Source organism: Pavona decussata, unplaced genomic scaffold, assembly GCF_977016875.1.
Source record: "Pavona decussata unplaced genomic scaffold, jaPavDecu1.1 SCAFFOLD_37, whole genome shotgun sequence".
NCBI lineage: Eukaryota > Metazoa > Cnidaria > Anthozoa > Scleractinia > Agariciidae > Pavona > Pavona decussata.
The window spans coordinates 4,340,731-4,361,124 of record NW_028145459.1 but is presented as its reverse complement, the minus strand read 5'-3'; the positions used below and the strand labels follow the sequence as shown (position 1 = coordinate 4,361,124).

Here is a 20,394-nt window from a genome sequence, read left to right as displayed (position 1 = left end):
GAAGTCCTAGAATCTAGGACTTCCGTAATCCTCCGTAATCCTGAATCTCCAGAGTCACTTGGTCCTCGTGCCCATCCTCCAGAGGCTAAGAGGACCAGGCGGCTCTGGGGGTCGCCCTGGGGACGAGAATGGGTGGAGCTCGGAAAAATTTTGTTATGAAGTTGACGCCTCACTCCTGACATGAACACCGCTGATCACGAAGGTCGGATTCCCACCTGCCGAGACTGCCGAATAATACGTGGCGCAAAACTCTCTGAAACTAGAAGAGGACAACAAGAGTAACAAGGCTATTATGGAGCAAAAGAGTGTTAAGAGTTTGCAAGGTATGTTGAAACTTTGTTTAATGCAAAGTAAGAACTCTACAAGCCAAGTTTTTAGGTAAAGCGTCCGATGCGCCATTCTGATAATTAAGCTTATACTAAGCATAAGCTTACACTGTAGCTTAATTTCTCCGAAGCTGAGAGATCAGTGCTCATAGATTCGGTCGAGGTTCAAGCAATGGACTTAACTCTAATATTATACCTACTTTTTTGTAGTTATTGATTAATCGGAAAATGCAAAGGATGCCTTCCAAGATCACGGGCCAAATGTTGCTTTAATTACAACTTTCGTTTAATGCGGAAGTGGAGGACATTCACCGAGGCATTTTACAGGTCACCGAAGCGTAATATAAGAGTTTGAATGGCATTTAAATTCGATCGAAAATTAAACAACAATATTCCCTCGACAACCTACATATTAGAATTAATATGAAAAAGCTCACCCGGTATGTTTTGCTGTGTTTTCAAGGCTTCTCGGAGCTTTCGAAATCCGTTTTGAGCAGTTTATCGCTCAGCAGCTGGTGCACTTAGGCACTTGTCATCGGCTTCCCCGAGGGGGGGGACCCCGGGCTGATGTGGGGGAATACGGGGACTTTATGAGGACTTTGCAACAAATTTCTTCCATTGTGGTGGGGGAAATGTGGGGACTTAGATTTTTGAATGCCCTACTCTCGGGGAAAATATGGGGACTTCGCTTATGTTCAACTGAGAGGAGATTGGGGACGATTTTTGTTCGCTCGATCGATGGCAAGATGGCGGAGGAGAACAAGAAGGTGTGTTTTAAAATCCATTGATTTTTGGCTATCAAACAGACCATCCGTCAAAAATTTGTACGTATTTGTAGGCATAGGCAACTTTAAAATTCCTCTGTGTATATATTATTGTTTATAGAGGTCACTGTTAAAGGTTAACAGGTCGTCTTTTGTTAGTGATATAATAGAAGCGGTCTGTTAAATTGTTAAGGATAGAAAAAGTTGATTTTTTTTAAATATTCACAAGAATGTTAATTCTGAAGCATCACAGCAACTGTTCAGAGTACTCAGGAAACTTAAGGATGTTGTGTTTAGAAGCAGCAATGAACCTTCATGATAGTGTGTTTTCCCTTGTTCTTCATCAGTCCGGATAGATTGAAAACTGGGGAATTCAGGACTGAATGAAAAGTTGAAATTTTCACCATACTGCGCATGTACAGTAAGAGGAGTGATTTATAGCAACTTATGGAGTATTCGAGAAAAAATAATTAAAGTTCAGTTTTCATCAGAATGCAAACTCCGAGTGTTTGCCGACTGTTTAAAGAACCCAAATAAAGTTCTGAAGTGCATCTTCAAATCCAGTTGGGTTCGCCAAATACTGGGGACTTTGCAAGAAACAAATCCCGCACGGGTGGGGAAATACAAGAACTTTGAAATACACAATTAGCAAAGTCCCCATATCAGCCCGGGGTCCCCCCCCTCGGGGAAGCCGATGACAAGTGCATAATACACAGGGCATAACATGTCGATAATTTCAAAAGTCGATAAACATTGATCGTTGTCGATCGAATTCCATACTAATCAATGGACAAATATCGGAAATTGATAAAAAATTGATCGCAAGATTTCTTGGGATTTATGCACCTATCATCAGCCATCCCCTGGGGGGAAGGGACCCCGGGCAATGGAGGAGACTTTGTAAAGGATCCTGTCGAAGTTCATAATTTCCCCCTCCTTAATGGGGACAAAGAGTAGTCAAAGTTAAGAAATTCCCCCTCCCAGAGGGGGATCATATTGAACAGTATGAAGCCAAAGTGAACTTAATGACTAGAAAACAGTACTTGATTAAAAATAATAAGCAACAGTGTTCATGTCAATTAACTTTTTTTACATGTTCATCTATTCACAACTGCTGCCAAAACTACAAATATTTATACAAAAAAGATTATTTTTTACATGGTTTTCTCACAATTTCAACATGATTTTTATCTTGCTGCACAGCCAGCTTATCAATATTATGTGTCAAATTGTGGTGCTTATACACAGTACCGCTGCCAACCTCGTTCCGAGGATCTCTCCTCTTAAGGTTGTACCTCTGCTATGTTGGCTTGGACTTGCACGGAATGTTTATCACAATACTGACGACCATTTGAGTCAAGTATATTCTCTACAATTAAATTGTCACATGGTAAGAATTTGCAGGCAAACAATAGATTAAAAACATTAGCGAGAGAGCTGCACAGACTTGTCACTCTTAGTTTACAAAGTCCCCTGTTTTCCCCATGGCGCAAGGCTTTTGGAAACCAAACCTTCCTCATTAATCCCCCACCTCCAGGGTAAAATAATCGTTTAAATCTCCCATAAAGTCCCCATATAAAGTTGTATTTGCCCGGGGTCTCCCCAACAGGGGATGGACGATGATAGGTGCATATTTACCTAAAATCCGGAAACCAGAAACTGGAAACCGGAATCCGGAATAAAAAAAAAATTAAAATTCCTCAACATGAAAATTTCAACGCTGGTTAGAGTCACTTGGGAAACAGTTTTTATAGCTTTTGAAAAATATATCAGTCAGGAGCCCAGAGAAATTTAAGTTTGCCTTAGATTTCAATTGCTTTAAGGCAGTTGAGCCACTCATTTGGAATAAAGGTTCCCAATCTTCAAACATACTCCTAAATACCCCCACACTTCTTCCTTCTCGTTAACGTTTCCTACTGCCATAGCACGTAGAGAAACAATGAAAGGTAACTAGAGAAAAGAGTCAGCGTTGCGTTTATCACTCATCAACTCTTCGCAAGACTCACTGTCTTGGCATAATAATATAAAAAGTCTTGAAACATGTCAGTATGGGGGGCGGCTTAAATTTCATCTAAAAAAAGCTTCAAATTGGCACTGACCCTGGATAGACAGCAGGCAAAGTTTAATTTATTCATTTATCAACTCGTCCATCCGTCCGTTCGTGCGTTCGTTCGTTCGTTCATTCATTCATTCATTCATCTCACTCGCTTGTGGTTCTGTCATGCCTGCCAGCATACATTTGTACGTTCAGTCATGTATGCATGTATTCATTTATGCACCTTTTTACAAAAGAGTGTCGAGCTGCCGGTACAAAGAAAATGTTTTATGTCGATGGCCTTTTTTGAAATACAGTAAGAACTTCAGGAGCCTGTGAACAATTTCCCATAATTCAGTAATCACAATAGCAGGATGTAGTTACCTTGGAAGCTGTAGATCTATTGATTTTTATTTAGAGGTAATAAGTTTAAATATTTTAAGCCCCATTCCCACCCTAATATGCCCAAACAATTTGTTGAGCCGTAATATACGTTATAGTCACAATGTTAATTTAAAGATATATTTCTATCGTCACCATTGTGAATGCGTTAATTTGCCTACTGTACCTGTCAAAACACCACCAATCTCTCTCTCCCCTAGCTCTTCCGAATGAACGAAAATCCCCTACTCACAAGCCAATCAGCATACGGCAAGCTACACAGAAAAAGAAAAATAGAAAGAAAAGAAAGTCTTTCCTGATTTACGGATTCTGTGTATTTGATTTATAAACATAGATAGGTGTCATTCTGGTGTGTTTTAAAGTTTTATGCTTTAAAGGGACTGCCTTAGAATACTAACACCATAGGCTAATAACTGCAGCAATTGAAATTTTAGGCAAACTTTTGAAAATTTCACTGACTGATATTATAATTTTTCAAGAGCTACTAAAACTGTTTCCCAAGTGACTTTAACCTTAATTGTTGAAATTTTCATGTCGATTAATTTTCATTTTTGTTTTTTTTTATTCCGGATTCGTTATTCCAGATTCCGGTTTCTGGTTTCCGGTTTCCTGATTCCTGGTTTTAGATAAACCTGATTTCTTGTGATTATCGTTTTTGATGAATTTTCAATGTTAACATTCGATTTGATCAATTTTAATTGACAAGTATCTAAATATGAAAAAGACGTATGGCGGGAGATAAGACCTTAGCCGTAGGCGGACTAACAAAGTGAGAGCCAATCGGCCATAGCAGGACTTCCTTTAGCCCGGATTCAGTACACTGTACTAGAAGCTCAAACAAAAATGAGGAGCAGCAAAATAACTCTATTCGCATCAAATCTCCAAAATATTCTTAAATGTTAGTTGTTTTTAGAAAAAACGCGGCTCAGGGAACATCAGTTTTATTACAGGGAACAAAATCGAGCATGGTCGAACAGTTTAGCATGCGTACTGCTGGAATGAAATAATGTTAACTATTTCTCAAGGTAAACATCCTAATTTCTACGGTGAATAGCAACAACACTTACAACAAACCACTTGCATGGTTGCTCAGTTTTTATTAAACTTTATTGCCCTACAGATTAACTTTAGAGCTGTTTAACACTTCTATAAGTTGCCGTTCGAGCTATCTGATTTATTGGCTTCGTTAATTTCACGGCCGATTGAAAATTGGCCCAATTTCTGTCGATAGCAATTGAAAGTCAGTTTAAAATCTTGTGATTATCGACAAATAAAACTTGTTGATCGATATCGAGTACTATCAACTAATCAACTAGGTTTTCGATGATAGATTTCGATTGACATGTTACGCCCTGACTTGCAGCACTGTACTATGTTATGCACCTGTCATCAGCCTTCCCCTGGGGGGACCCCAGGCAAGGGAGGGGACTTTGTAAAGGATCCTGTCGAAGTTTGTAATTTCCCCCTCCTTAATGGGAACAAAGAGTAGTCAAAGTTATAAAGAAACTCTGCCTCCGAGAGGGGAATTGTATTGAATGGTATGAAACCACAGTAAACCTGAGACTACAAAATTATAATTAATTAAGATGACCCAGCTCACCTGACTAGAAAACAGTACTTGACTTAAAAATAATAAGCAACAATGTTCATATCAATTAAAATTTCACTTGGTCATTTATTCACAACTGCTGCCAACACTCCAATACAAAAAAGGTTATATTTTACATGGTTTTCACACAATTTCAACATTTCATCTTGCTGCATGGCTGAGCTTATCAATATTGTGTAAAATCGTGATGCTTATACATAGTACTATTGCCAACCTCATTCCCAGGGTCTCTCCTCTTCAGGTTGTACCTCTGCTGTGACTAATACTTTGTTTAAAATGCAATATAGTTTCGAAGCTTTAACGGGTTTGGAATTAGGGACAAAAGCCAAGGTGTAAAAATAGCAAACGTCTTGGACTTTCACAGAATGTTTATCACAATACTGATGACAATTTGAGTCAAGTATATTCTCTTCTACAATTAAATCGTAATGTGGTACGAAATTTGCAGGTACTATACAATAGATTAAATTGGCATAAGGGAAAGAGTTGCACAGACTTGTCACTCTTACACATGTAGTTTACAAAGTCCAGTGTTTTCCCCTTGGTGCAAGGCTTTTAGAAACCAAACCTCCCTCATTTCTCCCATCTCCTGGATAAAATAATGTTTCAAATCTCCCAGAAAGTCCCTGCATGAAGTTGTATTTGTCCCTCCCCCCCCAGGGGATGGCCGATGATATGTTTTAATTTAATGTAATTTTTTTATCATGGTAGTTCATCTACCGTGGATAATTTATCTTGACGGATGATCCATCTGAAAGCCTGTATTCCTGTATTTTACACAGACAAATATATCAGACAAACTAAGTGTTCTTTACCCAAGTTTGTCCCAGACTACTACTATACTAGGCAGATGATTCGTCTTGATGGATTCATGATCTGTCTAGGGGATGAACCATATCATCCCTAGTATAAATTGAGCCATTTAAACATATAGTACACTTTTGTGCATGCACCACCTGCTGAGAGATAAACCACTCAAAATGGCTTTCGAAAGCTCCCGATCTGAGAGGCCATGAAAACACAGCAAAACATAAATTTGTTTTAGCAGGTAGCTCGCTTGCTACCTGATCATGAGCAGATAAAACTAACCTACCCGGATTGCAATATTACATATGTGCGGTACTTTAACACACATGCAGGATTTTAACTTAACTACTTGTATTATAGCCTGAAGTATTTTTTACTTATACATACATGGTTGCAAAACCGTGAATAACACTCGGGAGACCTCAATCACAGCACAAGCTTGTCTGCCAGCCCCAGAACCTGGTTTATGATTTAAAGACAAACATCACCGACCTGCTGATGCTTCCCTATTATAATTTTTTTAGGTTTTCAAGGGAATATTGTTGGTTAAGTTTCAGTCAAATTTTAACGCCATACAAACTCTTATATTACGCTTTAATTTGGTGCCGGTGATTTTAGCTGAAAAATTGTTGTGCGCAGTTGGCAGTGTATTAATTTTGTACTCTGTGAGTTAATTAAGGCGAATGTTTGGTCAGTTGATATATGGTAACATTTCGAGCATTTAATAGCCTTAATGTGTCAGAGCAAATTATTAAGGAATTGTGGGTTGTATTATTAATTAATATGGCTTTAGTTATTAACTTACTGTACTGTTTTTGTCATGCGACAATAGTTTCAAGCTAAACTTCATTTTCCAAATCCAAGCACTCTTAATCCCCAGGGAATGAATTAATGCTTTTCATTCAACTAATTTACAACTGTCCTCCACGGTAGCGTGCTCCCATCAATAGCATAGCTCTCCTGCTCACTGCATAAACCACATACAACTCACATTTTATTATTCCTTGATTTGCTCTGACAAAAGGCGTTGCTGCTGAAGTTCCCTAATTTGTTTGGGAGGGGAGGGGGGAAGTAAGGGTAACTCTTGAATTTTTTATAAAGTTCTATATTTTGTGACAAAAGTAAAGTGAAATTAAGCTGCTTTTGATTACGCATAAGTGAATAAATATGGTGTCGTGCTGGCTCAATGCAAGGTTACTTTTGTAGTATTTAAGTTTTTTTTTTTTCATTAAAGCTAGCTAGTTGTTACATAGCATGCTGACATATTTTCCTTGGAGCAGAGGCTGTCATTGAATTGAATATTATAGAAATGCATGAACCACTGCATTATATTACTCAGCGGATGTTGTTGAGGGCCGGTATGCAAATCAGGCAAATCTTCAGTGTTTAATTACTTAATCACTTACCTGGTGGATTAAATTTGACACCAAATGAAGGAATGAAATTTATCACATAGTGAGATTGCCTCAATTATTGTTATCTTGAGTTCTGTTCTTCTTCCTAATTCATACTTGATAGTTTTCATTGGTATCCAGCCAGACCATTAATATTTCTTGGCTCTTACTGTATTTTGTTAATTGACAGGTAGATTCCTTTAATTTGTTGCAATTCAAATGTCGCACTTAATCATAGTGCCAAATATTCATCCTTAATGAGCATGAATTTTCTTAAAAGTACTCAATATACCTGATCTCAATTCTTGCAAGGCTCAAATCAAGACTGTTGACTTTTAACCAGTGCTGTAATTTGTGGGAATTTGATTTCTGTCTGATCTGAACCTCACCTTGTACATGTATAGTATCCAGCCTCCAAATCTCAATCTTAAGCAGTTGCACCACAAAGCACTCAAAAGAGTCTGCCCATGCACATTAAGCAAAAGAATTGCAAAGAACTGATGCAAGTCTTCATGAGGAAATTTTTTTGTAAATTACATAATTTCAATGGTTTATGTCATGGGGTTGTATATAATGTTTTTAGTATGAAGCACTAAGAACCCATCTTTAAGTTTTCAACCTAGCTACTCGGGAACCATTATTTTTCACACCCCGTATTTTCTTTTGCTCTATATTTCATGTTAATACAGACCTCTCGCCATTGCCATGCCATAAACTGCTGCTTATACATGTAAGCCCTGGGCTAATATACAACTTCATAAGGGGTTTTAGATGGGATTATGAAATTAATGGAGGGGCTTATATCCGGGGGGAGGGGGTGGGGTTATAACCAGAATAGAAAAACATTTTGAAACGAGCTATAGCAGTGTTGATGGAAATATGTTTTTTATTTACTGCTTTTTAATTAAGCTTTAAAACGTCAGTATTTGGAACAAAATTGAAACTAACAACAGGAACGAAACTAGAGGGGGGCTTATAATCAGAGGTATTTTTGGTTTACAGATAGATGGGTCTATAACCGGGGGGGGGGGAGGGGGGGCGCTTCATTATAACCTACAGTTTACGGTATATGATTTCCTTATAATTGAAGGGTTTTATGCAAAACTATCGTAAGTGACGATTTTGGCCATTTTTTTAAAATGTCATCCAAATGAGCTGAATTTTTGCATGTGGTCTTTGATTTAATAGAAAAACATTGCCCTGTATTTTTTTTCGCAAATTTCTGCTTCATTTTGAAGAAAAACCTTAAGCAAAAAACGCGTCGGCGTTCTTTGCATTCTTTTATTCAAAGCGTAAACAAAAGAAACCGATTTAGTTCTTGTTTCGTAAAATCAACCGAGCGGGAAATTTGAAGTTCAATATGAATAACAATGGTACTTTCAACCTTTTTTTGCATGTTAGTTATCTGTGTACACCGCCATGGCACACTCGGTTAGGCGAGCGGAAACTCACTCCGGAAGATACCCGGTTCGATGCGCGCGCGATTTTTTTTTTATTAATTTTTTTTTTTTTTAGTAAGCAGGGTTTGGGTGTATTTTTTTCTTTTGCCAGTTTGGTCTTCGTTTACGCCAAAAAAACGAAGCCAAATGCGTCAAAGAATGGGCCTCGAAAATGTAGGCGGTTTGAAGCCCAAGCCACGGTTCCTTTTTTTCTGGGTTTTGTTTTTTGGATGATCAACTGAACAAAAAAATCCACTTCGACAGGAGCCCATAACTGGCTCCTGACTTTGTCGATCCAAGCACAGGGAGCGGAGGAGTCAAATTTGACCGCATCTCCAGCAAAATTCACCGTACAATCAAATCTTGTTGATTCGAATCACCGTACGTGATTTCGTGTCACGCGTCTCCTGGATGAATGGGTAAACAATCATAGCAGTTTAATATACATGCTTCTTAAACAGCTGCTAAAAGAAAGCCTGGAAAAAGTTCAACTTGAACGGGAATGAATTTTTTTTCAGGCAAAATATTTAAGCTGTTTACAACGGTATCTGTTTGTTTGTTTTTGTTCGAAGATAACCAATCACTCTAAATGGATGCCGAAAAAAAAGCTTCTTAAAGCTTTTATCTGAGGGTAAAAGGAGGAATGAGTTTGCGGAATGGAATGTGGAATGACGTGCGGAATGGCATAATTATGCAAAATACGAGTTGCGGAATGACATAATTATGCGAGATACGATTTATGCATAATGACTCACAGAAATACATTAAACTGAAAAAGCGCGCCTTTTTTTGGGCGCCAATTTGCAAATACAGCCTTTTTGTAACCATTTCAACTGAAGAATGCATCACAAAAACCCAAACAATGGTATCTTCGAATTCAAACTTTTTTCCTTCGATTTTCATCTCATAGCCGTTGATGCAACATAGCAGCTCGTGGACTTTTATCGTTTGCGAGTGAACACAAGATTTGTAATACATTTGCATTAAAGAGGCTTGTTTATTTACGTAACGTCCGCCATTACGGGAGATGTATACAACTCAATCGAAGGCTGGTTAAACTTGACATGTTTCAAGCTTTCACAGCGCCTCGTAGGAAAAAGACGTGAGTAAAGAACCGCCTCTGTTTATTTTTGAAACGATTTATGTCACTTGTCGAGGATTTATCTGGTTATGACGAATGTGTTGTCGTTCGGTCATGCTCATTTCCGTTGTTTTACGTTTTATATTAATCAATTTATCATACACAGCCAAACACACACACACACACACACGCAAAAAATAAATAAATAAATAAATGAAAACGAAAATAAAAATTTAACCGCAATCTATACCGCAGAACTCTTCCCCGTATTTTGACGTGTAGATTTCGGTTTTTTATTTTCGAAGGAAGGATCTTGATGTAACAAATTTTCAACTCCAACATTTTATAAGAAACGGCTGTGTATAAAAGTGGGACGGGGACAAGGGGACGGGGACATTGGGACGCGTGTGTGGGGACTTGGGACCTGGGGACGCGTGGGGAGGGACGTGGGGACATCAAGCATGGGACGCGGGGACGTATGGGATGGGGACGGGGACGCGGGGACGTCAAATATAGGGACCCGGGGGACGTGGGGACGTTAATGTTTATTGTTTAAGTCGAAGGTAAATGCGATACCTCTTTCTTCACAACTCACCCTACCCTCCTTGTGGTCCCAATAGAGACTTTAAGCATCGACGACGGGAACGGCAACGGCGACGGAGAAACCGAGGAAAGAATGAGGAGAGGACGCGGTTGCGTCGCGAAATTGGAAGCAGTTAAGCAGGCCAACGTCCCTCGAAGAGGATTAAATCGGATGAGCGCTTTCCATTCACCAAAAATTTTCGATTTGAATTTTCGGAAATCTCGGTCTCGAATGGAACGGGCTTATTCTCGGTCGGTTTCCACTTTTCGGGAACAGCTGAAAAGGTTGTCCTAAATTTTCGAAAATCTTTTCCGGAAAAGATGCTGTTCCATTCGATTCCCACCCGATAAATTTCGTCGAATTGAAAGCACCCATCAAGTCTTCGTTAAAAGCAGTCAGAAATCGATTTTAATAATGAAATAACCGATGAAAAATTTTTACTGCTCTTAACGAGAACGTGTTTGTCGGAGTTGCAGTTTTCCGATGTAAACAATTCAGACCATTTGATATATTTTTAGGTCGTAATAAAAATCACCGATATAACTAGAAATAGCAACTAGATTAACATTAATTTACTTCAAATGTTCTGCATCGAAGGCTGGGATTTCAAGAAACGCTTTAGCAGTGCGAGCACGCGTGAGAATTTCGTTATCTTTACATCTAAAAATTTGAACTGAAAACTACGATATGACACAGGGGTTTGTGGTTTGGATGCTATTTTTGAGCAACGTAGACTGTTTATTTTTCTCCAGCTCAAATGTAAATTAAAAGTTCTCGTGCGTCTTGTTTCGAATAAGAAAAAGTAATGTTACACTGATGTTAGAGAGAACCATCGATAATTAGTGTCAGACTCGCAAGTCATTTTTAATTTTGCAGGCATCGTCACTAGCTTACTGTTTTGAAACAGCCGACTGATGAAGTTATTATAGTTTCGGAAAAAATAAAACAAAAACTCAACGCGTACTTTTCCTACGGTATCCTTACGTGCCAAGCTATATTAAAAATATCATTTTTTCGGAGCGAAACGGAGGTAAAATATGTGAAATGTTACTCACGTTTTCGGGCAACGCCAAACAAAGCTTTCTCACGTCGGGCCCCGGAGCAGAACGTCTAGATATTTCCCGCCAGACATGCGCAATGTGACATTTGGGTTTTCCCTCACAACCTCACGTCGCCGTTGCCGTTCCCGTCGTCGATGCTTAAAGTCTCTAATATTCCAGCAAGGAGACTTGGACAGCGGTCTCACTTTATTCAACGCGTTCTTCGTCACGTTTATCGTCATGGAGGATTTCCAAGGTAAGGCTATCTTGCGTTTGTCTCGATTATCACTAAAATCCTAACACATCCTTGTTTGAATCTTGTAAATTTTGAGCTTGAAGGATACTATAGGCAATACTTAGTTTAACGATTTGCATTTTTGGTCGCCAGATTGTTCAGATTTGAACTACTTATTGGACGAAGATACAGAAGATGCTAGAGTTTGCAAGCGGAGTAGAAGGTGTGCTTCGTCACGATTATTTTCAGTTGTTTTGCATGTATAAAAAAGCCTTAATGTTACTACAGTATTTTACATGTATAGAAAGAATGCATTGTCACTTTGCGTGGCTGTAGTAGTTTCGTTATTAAGTGCAAAAACAAGCTACATTATAGTCACGACAACCCTTTTTTATTTTCTTCGTATCAATAATAACTAGTACGCCAGGGCAATCTTTTGTAATAGACAAGATTTATTGTCCGACTTAAAACCCCAACTGAATTTTGAATACATTTTAAATAAAGGAGATGTTTTGCTTGTTTGACCAGCTCAGGCTTTACCATGGGAACGAGAGGTTGCTAAAATCTCAGCTATAAATTCATCATGTGATCTGCCTAGTAATGGATTAACAACGTGTCCTTCCACAACCATTGAAGATTAACGCAAATTAAAAATCTTACACATCAGTCCAGGTTAAATTTGGGTGATGTTGATTTTTGTATTAATTTTTAACCTTTGATTTTATTTAGGCGGATAGCAGCCCTGTCAATTCCCCAAATGCTAAGAAAATTAAGAGGTAGGTTTTAAAAGTAATTAAGCAGCTGGTAATTCTTGGATATGCAAATTTGGGGGATGCTAATAGACCCCTCCACGGTTTTTTCAACATTTGACATGGACCAGTTAGTGAAATTCCTTTGACACCACTGGACAGAGCGCCTTCAAATTGGTAACATTGGCAAAGTTGCAAAAATTTATAGACGTTTGTAAACTTGTCCCCACCATACAAACGTCTGAAAAGTTTCGCGACTTCGAGGAGCTATATCTTCGTTACTTTTCGACAAATCACAAATCACTTTTCTTTCAAGGCGCCCTTTCCAGTGGTGAACGTTTTTGGATGATGCAAGAGTTGGTTAATTTCCTTTTATTATTATTATTTTTATATATACAGCAAAACGGTTGTGCGGGAGGAAATCGCGTTTGTAAGGCGAGCAATCGAGATAATCGACACGAGTGAGGAAGAGGAGGACTCTGAGGATAGTCAGCAGGTACATTGAGTGACACATAATGATAACTTATACGGTATCTAATAAGTACTGACATTTTAGGGTGATTCTCCAGCTAATATACAAACCGTTCGTTCTCCAGTCAGTTCATTCGCGAGATAATCATGAACTACAGTCCAAACATTTTTATGATGACAGTCAGTGGTCTCAATTTTAAAGTGACAATTTTCTAAATAAGCTACAACCGTAGAAAAACGCCGTTTTACAGTACTTTTTCTTCCCTCAAAAGCGACGTTATACATGAAAATGACTGTTTAAGGAAGTAATTTTCAAGATCAAGCTACTCTACATAGTTTATATTACCCAAATGAGCCACTGAGGTTCCATGATTGTTCTTAGCGCACGCAGTTTAAGTCATTTTTATCGCTCCTTGTTCCATCAAAGTTGTAGCGAGACCAACCACTGTAACAGTTTTCCGACTTTTAGAATCATCCCAAAATAGCAATGGGTTAATTAAACATGAAGGTGCTGTTTTATAGAATGTCTTATGAAACAATGTTTTTTTTTTAGGAATTCAAGAAGTATTACGAAGACGACAGCCGCCTTCCTTATTACGAGAAAGGCAGACAATCACCATATTCCAGTAAAGAGAGTGTAGACATTCTGCTGAGAGTGAAAGAACCATGTTGCACTGAAGTCCCCCGTCAGGTGATGGAGAATGCTTCGTTTGTAATAGATTTAGATGCTCTCCCCCACCCAAGATGTGCGGGCGGACGATCTTGGCAAGTGGGTCCATATTGGCTCCCCGAAAAGCTATATTGCTGTTGAGAGAAACAAAAGTGGCCATATCCTGGATGTTCAAGTGACAAGGCAGAAAAGAACAGACGCTGATTACATCATGGTGGTTAAGCAGTATCTTCAGCACGACAAGGAGGCACAATATCGGAAGCGGATGTCTTTCGTGTACGATAGCAAGTCGAGAAGGCACCGACTGGCATTGCTTCAGTATTACTTTGAAGGTGAAGAAACCCTTTTGAACCTTAAGGAACATGGAAATTCAAAAAACAACACAGAGCCTTATGTTCGAACGAAACCAAGCACATTCGAACAGCTGAAAGAAATATCCAGAAGCTGCCAACCCCGAGAGGTCTTTTTCGAAGCTGTACGTCAGAAGGGGGGATTGGAGTTTTGCCGCTCTAAAAGTGATCTGCCGCGAAATTCCAGGCAGGTGCAGAACGTATTATCGTCTACTTCGGCATCCTTTATGCCGTCAGCTAGTTCCAGTAGAGATATCTTGCTTGAAGCTATGGAAAAGTGCAAAACTAAAGATGGTTATGTCAGAGAGGTAGTTGGTGCACCAGAGCCTATGGCCTTCCTTGCCACTGACAGGCAGCTAAAAGATATCGAGCTGTACTGTTGTCAGGAAGACGATTTTTCAATTCTTGGTATTGATCTAACATTCAATCTTGGTAATTTTAGCGTGACTCCAACGACCTACAGGTGCCGCAAAATTGTTAACGTAACCACAGGTAAATCACCTGTTTTCCTTGGTCCCATGCTTGTTCATCAGAGCAAAACGGAACAAACGTACCGATATTTAGCCTCATCAGTTAAGCGATTCAATCCAAACACCGTGTCTCTTCAAGCCTTCGGCACTGATGGCGAACGTGCTTTGTCAAATGCATTCAATGAAGAGTTCCCTGTGGCTGACCATCATCGTTGTTTTATCCACGTGCGTAAAAACATTGAAATGAAACTCTCCAGTATAGGCATCAATGGGCGTTACCAAAATGAATTTCTCGACGACATATTTGGTCATAATGCAGCAGCTATCTCGTATCACGGAATTGTGGATTCCGATGATTCGGATGACTTTTATGCAAAACTGTGCTCGCTGGAGGATGTTTGGAATGCTCGAGAATGGGAAATCACATACCAAACTCCCACATTCTACGACTGGTTTGTCAAAAATGTCGCTGACACGATCAACGCATCGATGCTGAAACCCATGCGACAAAAGGCGGGACTTGGGGATTCCCTATACACAATAAACGACAATGAAGCAGAAAACCACCTGTTAAAGCTCAAGACGGACCACAAACGTGTGAACCTCGTAACGCTTATTGAAAAGAGCCATGAACTTGTGAAGGAACAAGATTCGTTGCTGGAAGGAGCAATAATTGACCAGGGGGAATGCAGACTCTCAGATGAATATAAGCACCTGAAGATATCCCCAGAAAAGTGGAGAAAGATGAATCCTACGGACAGAAGAGCGTACACCAGAAGAGCCAAAGAAAGTGGTCCCATGTCACAAACGCTTTCCACACTCTCCATATCACATACACAGTCCGGCATCTCTGGTATCCCAGAAAGCATTTTATCCCATCAATTCTCTAAGGCCCAGAGGCTCTTGCGAATGAATAAAGTTAGACATGGCTTTGGGGAAGACGATACTCTATTGGTAGCATCGGATACATCAGCGAAACCGCATGTTATAAGGCAATGCAAAAATGGTAAATTCTGTTGCGATGATGACTGTCCCGCATACAACCATTCCAGTCTTTGTGCTCACACACTGGCGGCAGCAGAATTCAAGGGCAAACTCGTAGATTTCGTAACATGGCACAAGAAAACTGGTGTACAGACAAGTGTGACAAAAATGTCTACTTATGGGCTGGATGTTGGCAGTGCTGGTAAAAAGCCACATCAACGAAGAAGAGCGAAGAAGACCAAGGAGAAAGAGAACTTCATCGTTGAACATGTAGACAGAGTGCAAACTCCATCTCAGAATCGCCAGCCCGTGAAAATGAAGATTGTTCGAAGAAATGGAGAACACGAAGTCTTGCAAGAAAGTCTGTCTGATCATCCCCGAGTGACAACTTGTACAGGATGTGGAATCAAATTCGCTCGAAAGGCCGATGGTGGACTCTTTCCTCCTCCGCATGACGTCGCCATTACACACAAAGAACACCGTCCCTGGAAAGATAGAAATACAGGGATCTTGAGAGTTGGAAAGGAACAGGCTGTCTATTTTCATGTAAATATTTCTTGCGTTCAGAAAGGAAACAGCATCAGTAGCGCTACCTTTGACGGAGCACAATTAGACATTCATCCCATTGTCAAGCAACGCCTGAACATGGAGCATAAAGATTTCCTCTTTCAGCAGTTGAACATTTCACTATAAATGAACAACACTGTAAAACGTTCCATGCCGGAAACACTACTTACGAGTAAAAGCGTTGAACGTCGGCAAACAGAGCATGTAGTTAAGATTTAAAACTATTATTACTAAGTACTGGTTTGTGTTTTCATTTTGAGGCGATACCTGCCCTTTTTAACAAGTTTCAGAGTAATTGTTTGCATTAGGTGCGATGCATACCATGCGGTTGCTTCTCAATCAATAGGGGATTTTTGGCCTCCATCAACTGTAAGTTATAAAGTGAAATTTTGTTGACTATGCAGTGAGCACTAGCGTTGTAACGTCGTTCATATTCTATTTACATTTCTACGACAATGGTTGCACTCATTCCAAGTTATTGAAAATGAGACAAAGATTATAATAATTTGCTTACAATTTGTTATGAAATTAGGGATACGCGAGGCAAAACTAGTCGGAGGATACCTTTCATGGCTTGTTACCAAGTCATTCCTCGTTACAGTTTTATTGCAACTAGCGTCCTAAGTTCCTTTTGCTATTACAGCGGTAGTTCAGTGTTACAACTCTTCAGATTACACAATTGCAAAAGTAAGTGAAAAGATGTTTGTAAAAGAGTTACTTGGCAGTTTAGTTTGCGGCCAGATAAACGTACAAAGCAACCAAATATTAGAAGGTCAATAAGCCGAATTACGTGTTTACAAATTAAAGCATGCTGTTCACGTTCATGTTATTTGACTGAACTGTCTCGTTGCAAAGTGACTTAGCTAACCAGAAAAACAGTTTTGCAATTTGTTAGATCGATTTCCTCTGGGTGTAGACAGTTTTGTCAATATGTAAACATTCTTTATTATGTAACTGAAGTTTTCATAAATTAAAATAATGAGTTTATTTTGCCTTCCGTTCACAACGTGGTACTCGCTGACTCTTTTTTTTTTCATTCTGGCCTCCTCAGACAAACCTTGAATACCTTTAGAGAAAACCCGCTTTGATTAATAGTGACATGAAAATGCTTTTTTCCATGGCTTATCGGATATTTTCAATGACTGACACGGCTTCTGCCACAGGTCGTCCACCCTCTGTGTTACACTTTCATTCACCCAAGGGCAAGTCGGTTATGTACGAATCTCCTATAATGCTTTACGGCCCTTAAAATAAGAAGTGGCAGTGAGTTGTAAAGCGAGAAGTGATCGCGCTCGCCAAACAGTGAACTGGATGTCGTTATTTCCCTTCTGCGAAAGAATTAAACGCCGCTTTTAATCGAGCAAACCAATGCACAACGTGGTGAAATATCGAGATATCTTTTCCAAAATCTGCGTACGTTATAACGCTCAGTTTAGCCGAAGACATCTCTGAACCTAAAACTTCTGTATATTATAGTCAGGGATGTGCAAGGGTTGCGTGATGATCAAAGCAAAAGCAGTAGAAACTTACCGTGGAAATCCTCGATCCTCCATGCCTGTTTACGAAACGAAGACTCGGCCAAGACCCCCTGCATTGAAGAAAGTGAAACCGCTGTCCTGGTCTTCTTGCTGATAGAAAATTGGAGCCTTAAGCAGGGTAGGGTGGGTAGCGGTCGCCAAAATTTATTTTCGATTCCAAATAAATAAAAAAGGAAACTAGATTACTTGTGGCATAAGCGAACTTCCAACCCCGGAGTGCTAGCTCCGAAATCTATTGCATGTGCCTCTAAACCACGGGGGATTCAACTATTGAAACAATATTCTATTTTGTTTGACATATTTTTAGTGGCAAATCTAACAGTAAATGCTTGCTAACAGTGCTTAACCCTAATCAAGATAGTCAGTGCGCCTACTCCTATATGAAGAAATATTTTGTGTAAACATCATAAGGTGTCCGATGTGGTTAAATAACACAGTTTCACGAAGAAAGAGATATCGCGTTTACCTCCGACTTTACCTCCCGCGTCCCTTACATTCGACGTCCCCGCGTCCCCGTCCCACACGTCCCCGCGTCCCCGCGTCCCATACCAGATGTCCCCACGTCCCTCCCCTCGCGTCCGCAAGTCCCAAGTCCCCACACACGCGTCCCAATGTCCCCGTCCCCTTGTCCCCGTCCCACTTTTATACACAGCCATAAGAAACTATATCTAAGCAATTCAATTATTTATCCATGCACAACTGTCACACTAACCCACTTCCAAAAAACGACGATCGCGAGCGTGAAAACAGAGTGTGTGCCAAATGTATAGATAATTGGGCAGATATCTTGACGCAACTCGTACTAAAAATACTGTAAGAGACTAATGTCACTTGAAGACTACTTTCTCTTCTTTCTTTTTTTTTTTTCATTTTAAAGAATCGATATAAGCTTGTATCGTACTGGTTATCCCATACCATAAAATCTCGGTTTTAGAGAGGAAACATGAAATTCAGTCCACTTTGGAGAAGAGAGGGGTAGGGGGAGGGGAACTGCAATAACTGTTGCAAAGTGTTGAAATAACACCCATGCCCATTTTTAACCATGAATAGTGCATGTCCCTCTGACTTATCAGTGATGGAATCACCTTCAGCGTGTATACTTTAAAATTAGAAGAACTTGCAAATAAATCATACTGATAACATCCCAAAATATTCCTAAGATGGAGAAAGCTTCTTCACCACTATAACAACTATCATCCATCACAATGGCTGAACAATCCAGTCACATTGTGTTTTATTTTCAAAGTATAAAACATGTTACCCCAAACATTGTTTATTCTGATCTTTGTAGTGGGTATTTAAGTAGGTGTTTCAACATTATGCTAGCTTATAGTGGGGCAAAGCCTTAAAGAATATGTTAGTATTATATACTGGTTTTTCGGCTTTTTTTTTCTTCTTCTTTTACTGACCATTTTGTCTGATACTTGAACTGTCTCAGACAAATAAAAACTAAAATTGATCAGTTTTTAGAATTTGCTTTTAAATTTTGGCCTAATTAAATTATAATGCATCTTTGTTGTATACTGGCAAGGTTCCACATTAAATCATTTTTTTTTTTGACATTTTACAAACTGTAAGCAAGAACATTACAACATCACTTTGAAAACGACAAGTGTGTTGAGTTGTTTTCAAATTACATTACATAACTAATTGTGTAATGAACAACTCATTTTTTGGCGTGAAAACAGCCTTGTTTATATTATGCTTAAGTATCTTCAAACTTTATGTTAAATGAATATACTGTTTGTAGAGTTTTCATATTACAAGCGTTATATATGTGGACATGGAAACTGCTATGACAACTAGAATTACCAGCTAAAGTTATGGTGGATATAGTTTTGGTTGTCATAAGAGAGGATCAAGTATATGTGTGGGCTTAATCCTCTAATGGTCATACATGACTTATTGGAATGATGACGATTCCCCTTGGTTTATTTTTAGGTCAGTCATCAAGAATCATAAAAATTAATTTTTAAAAAATTATGTGTACGTAAACAAAAAACAAAAAAACTCTGGTTGTATGGTTGACCTGAAAAAAAGTCATAAATAGCGTCTGTGAACAGCTGGGTATGTATCGGAACTTGTATGGAGAATTCATACTTTTGATCCTCTCTTGCTTGTTGTTGTTGTTGCCAAACGTTAACTCCATGTGAACAGTTAGTTATTATTGCTCTACACCCCAAGGGGAAATGGGAGGTCAATTTTAGGGCGATGTAAAAATGCTTGTCCCTGACAGGGGTTGAAAATGTGCAGTTTTGTACCATTGCGGTGGAAATCTGAATCTCTGTTCTCAAAACCTCAAAAGAAAGCTTTTTTGTTTTGTGCAATGAGGAAACTGCTTGATTATTTCAATATTTTGTTTTGGTAACCCTTAAGGAAACTACATTGGGGCCACACCTATGCCAAGAGAGTCTGCTACAATTTAGAATATTCTGTTCAACATTTTTGACGGCTTGTCCCTTCAGTTTTATGTAAGAGTCCCCCCTTCCCCTGGGGTGTAAGTGTGGTTACATTACATGTTTGTAGAGCTACTTGATTTACTGTTTTGAGCTACTGAGCAATCCAACCATTTATGGGTTTACCTCTGCGAGACCTGTGATACTCACCAATCAGATAAAACAAGGAAAACCAAAAAAGTCAACAATAGGTTGAGTCTAGGAAAGCTTAACAGGCTCTTGTAATGAGGCACAGACCATAATACCGTAAAAATTCCGGTTACGGGTGGGGATACGTAAAAAGGAAATGTCACCGGCTTTTTTAGGGGAAAGGGGTGTTACGTGTTTATATAAAGTTCAAAGATGGGCCTATAAGTGGAAGAGTGGTAGGGGTTTATCACGGAATAAAATTTTCCTTTACAAATAGATGGCCCAAAAATCGAGG

General features: G+C 39.2%; 1 protein-coding gene and 1 pseudogene across 3 annotated transcripts in view; both read left to right on the top strand.

Moving 5' to 3' along the window:
- The first annotated feature begins 202 nt into the window (after nt 1-202).
- Nucleotides 203-20,394, top strand: part of LOC146484154 (uncharacterized) — a 40,310-nt gene continuing 20,118 nt past the window's right edge. Inside the window, exon 1 of one of the 2 annotated variants that reach the window (XM_085105465.1) lies at nt 203-323. In XM_085105465.1, coding sequence (XP_084961591.1) covers nt 293-323 — 31 coding nt within the window. In that variant the 5' untranslated portion in view covers nt 203-292. The remainder of the gene's footprint in view (nt 324-20,394) is intronic. The other variant, XM_085105464.1, reaches the window with a different exon arrangement.
- On the top strand, nt 11,721-15,769 carry LOC146484156 (uncharacterized; annotated as a pseudogene). The gene is made up of 5 exons (XR_014863740.1): nt 11,721-11,736; nt 11,869-11,918; nt 12,445-12,491; nt 12,864-12,960; nt 13,489-15,769. The product of XR_014863740.1 is annotated as an uncharacterized LOC146484156 (transcript).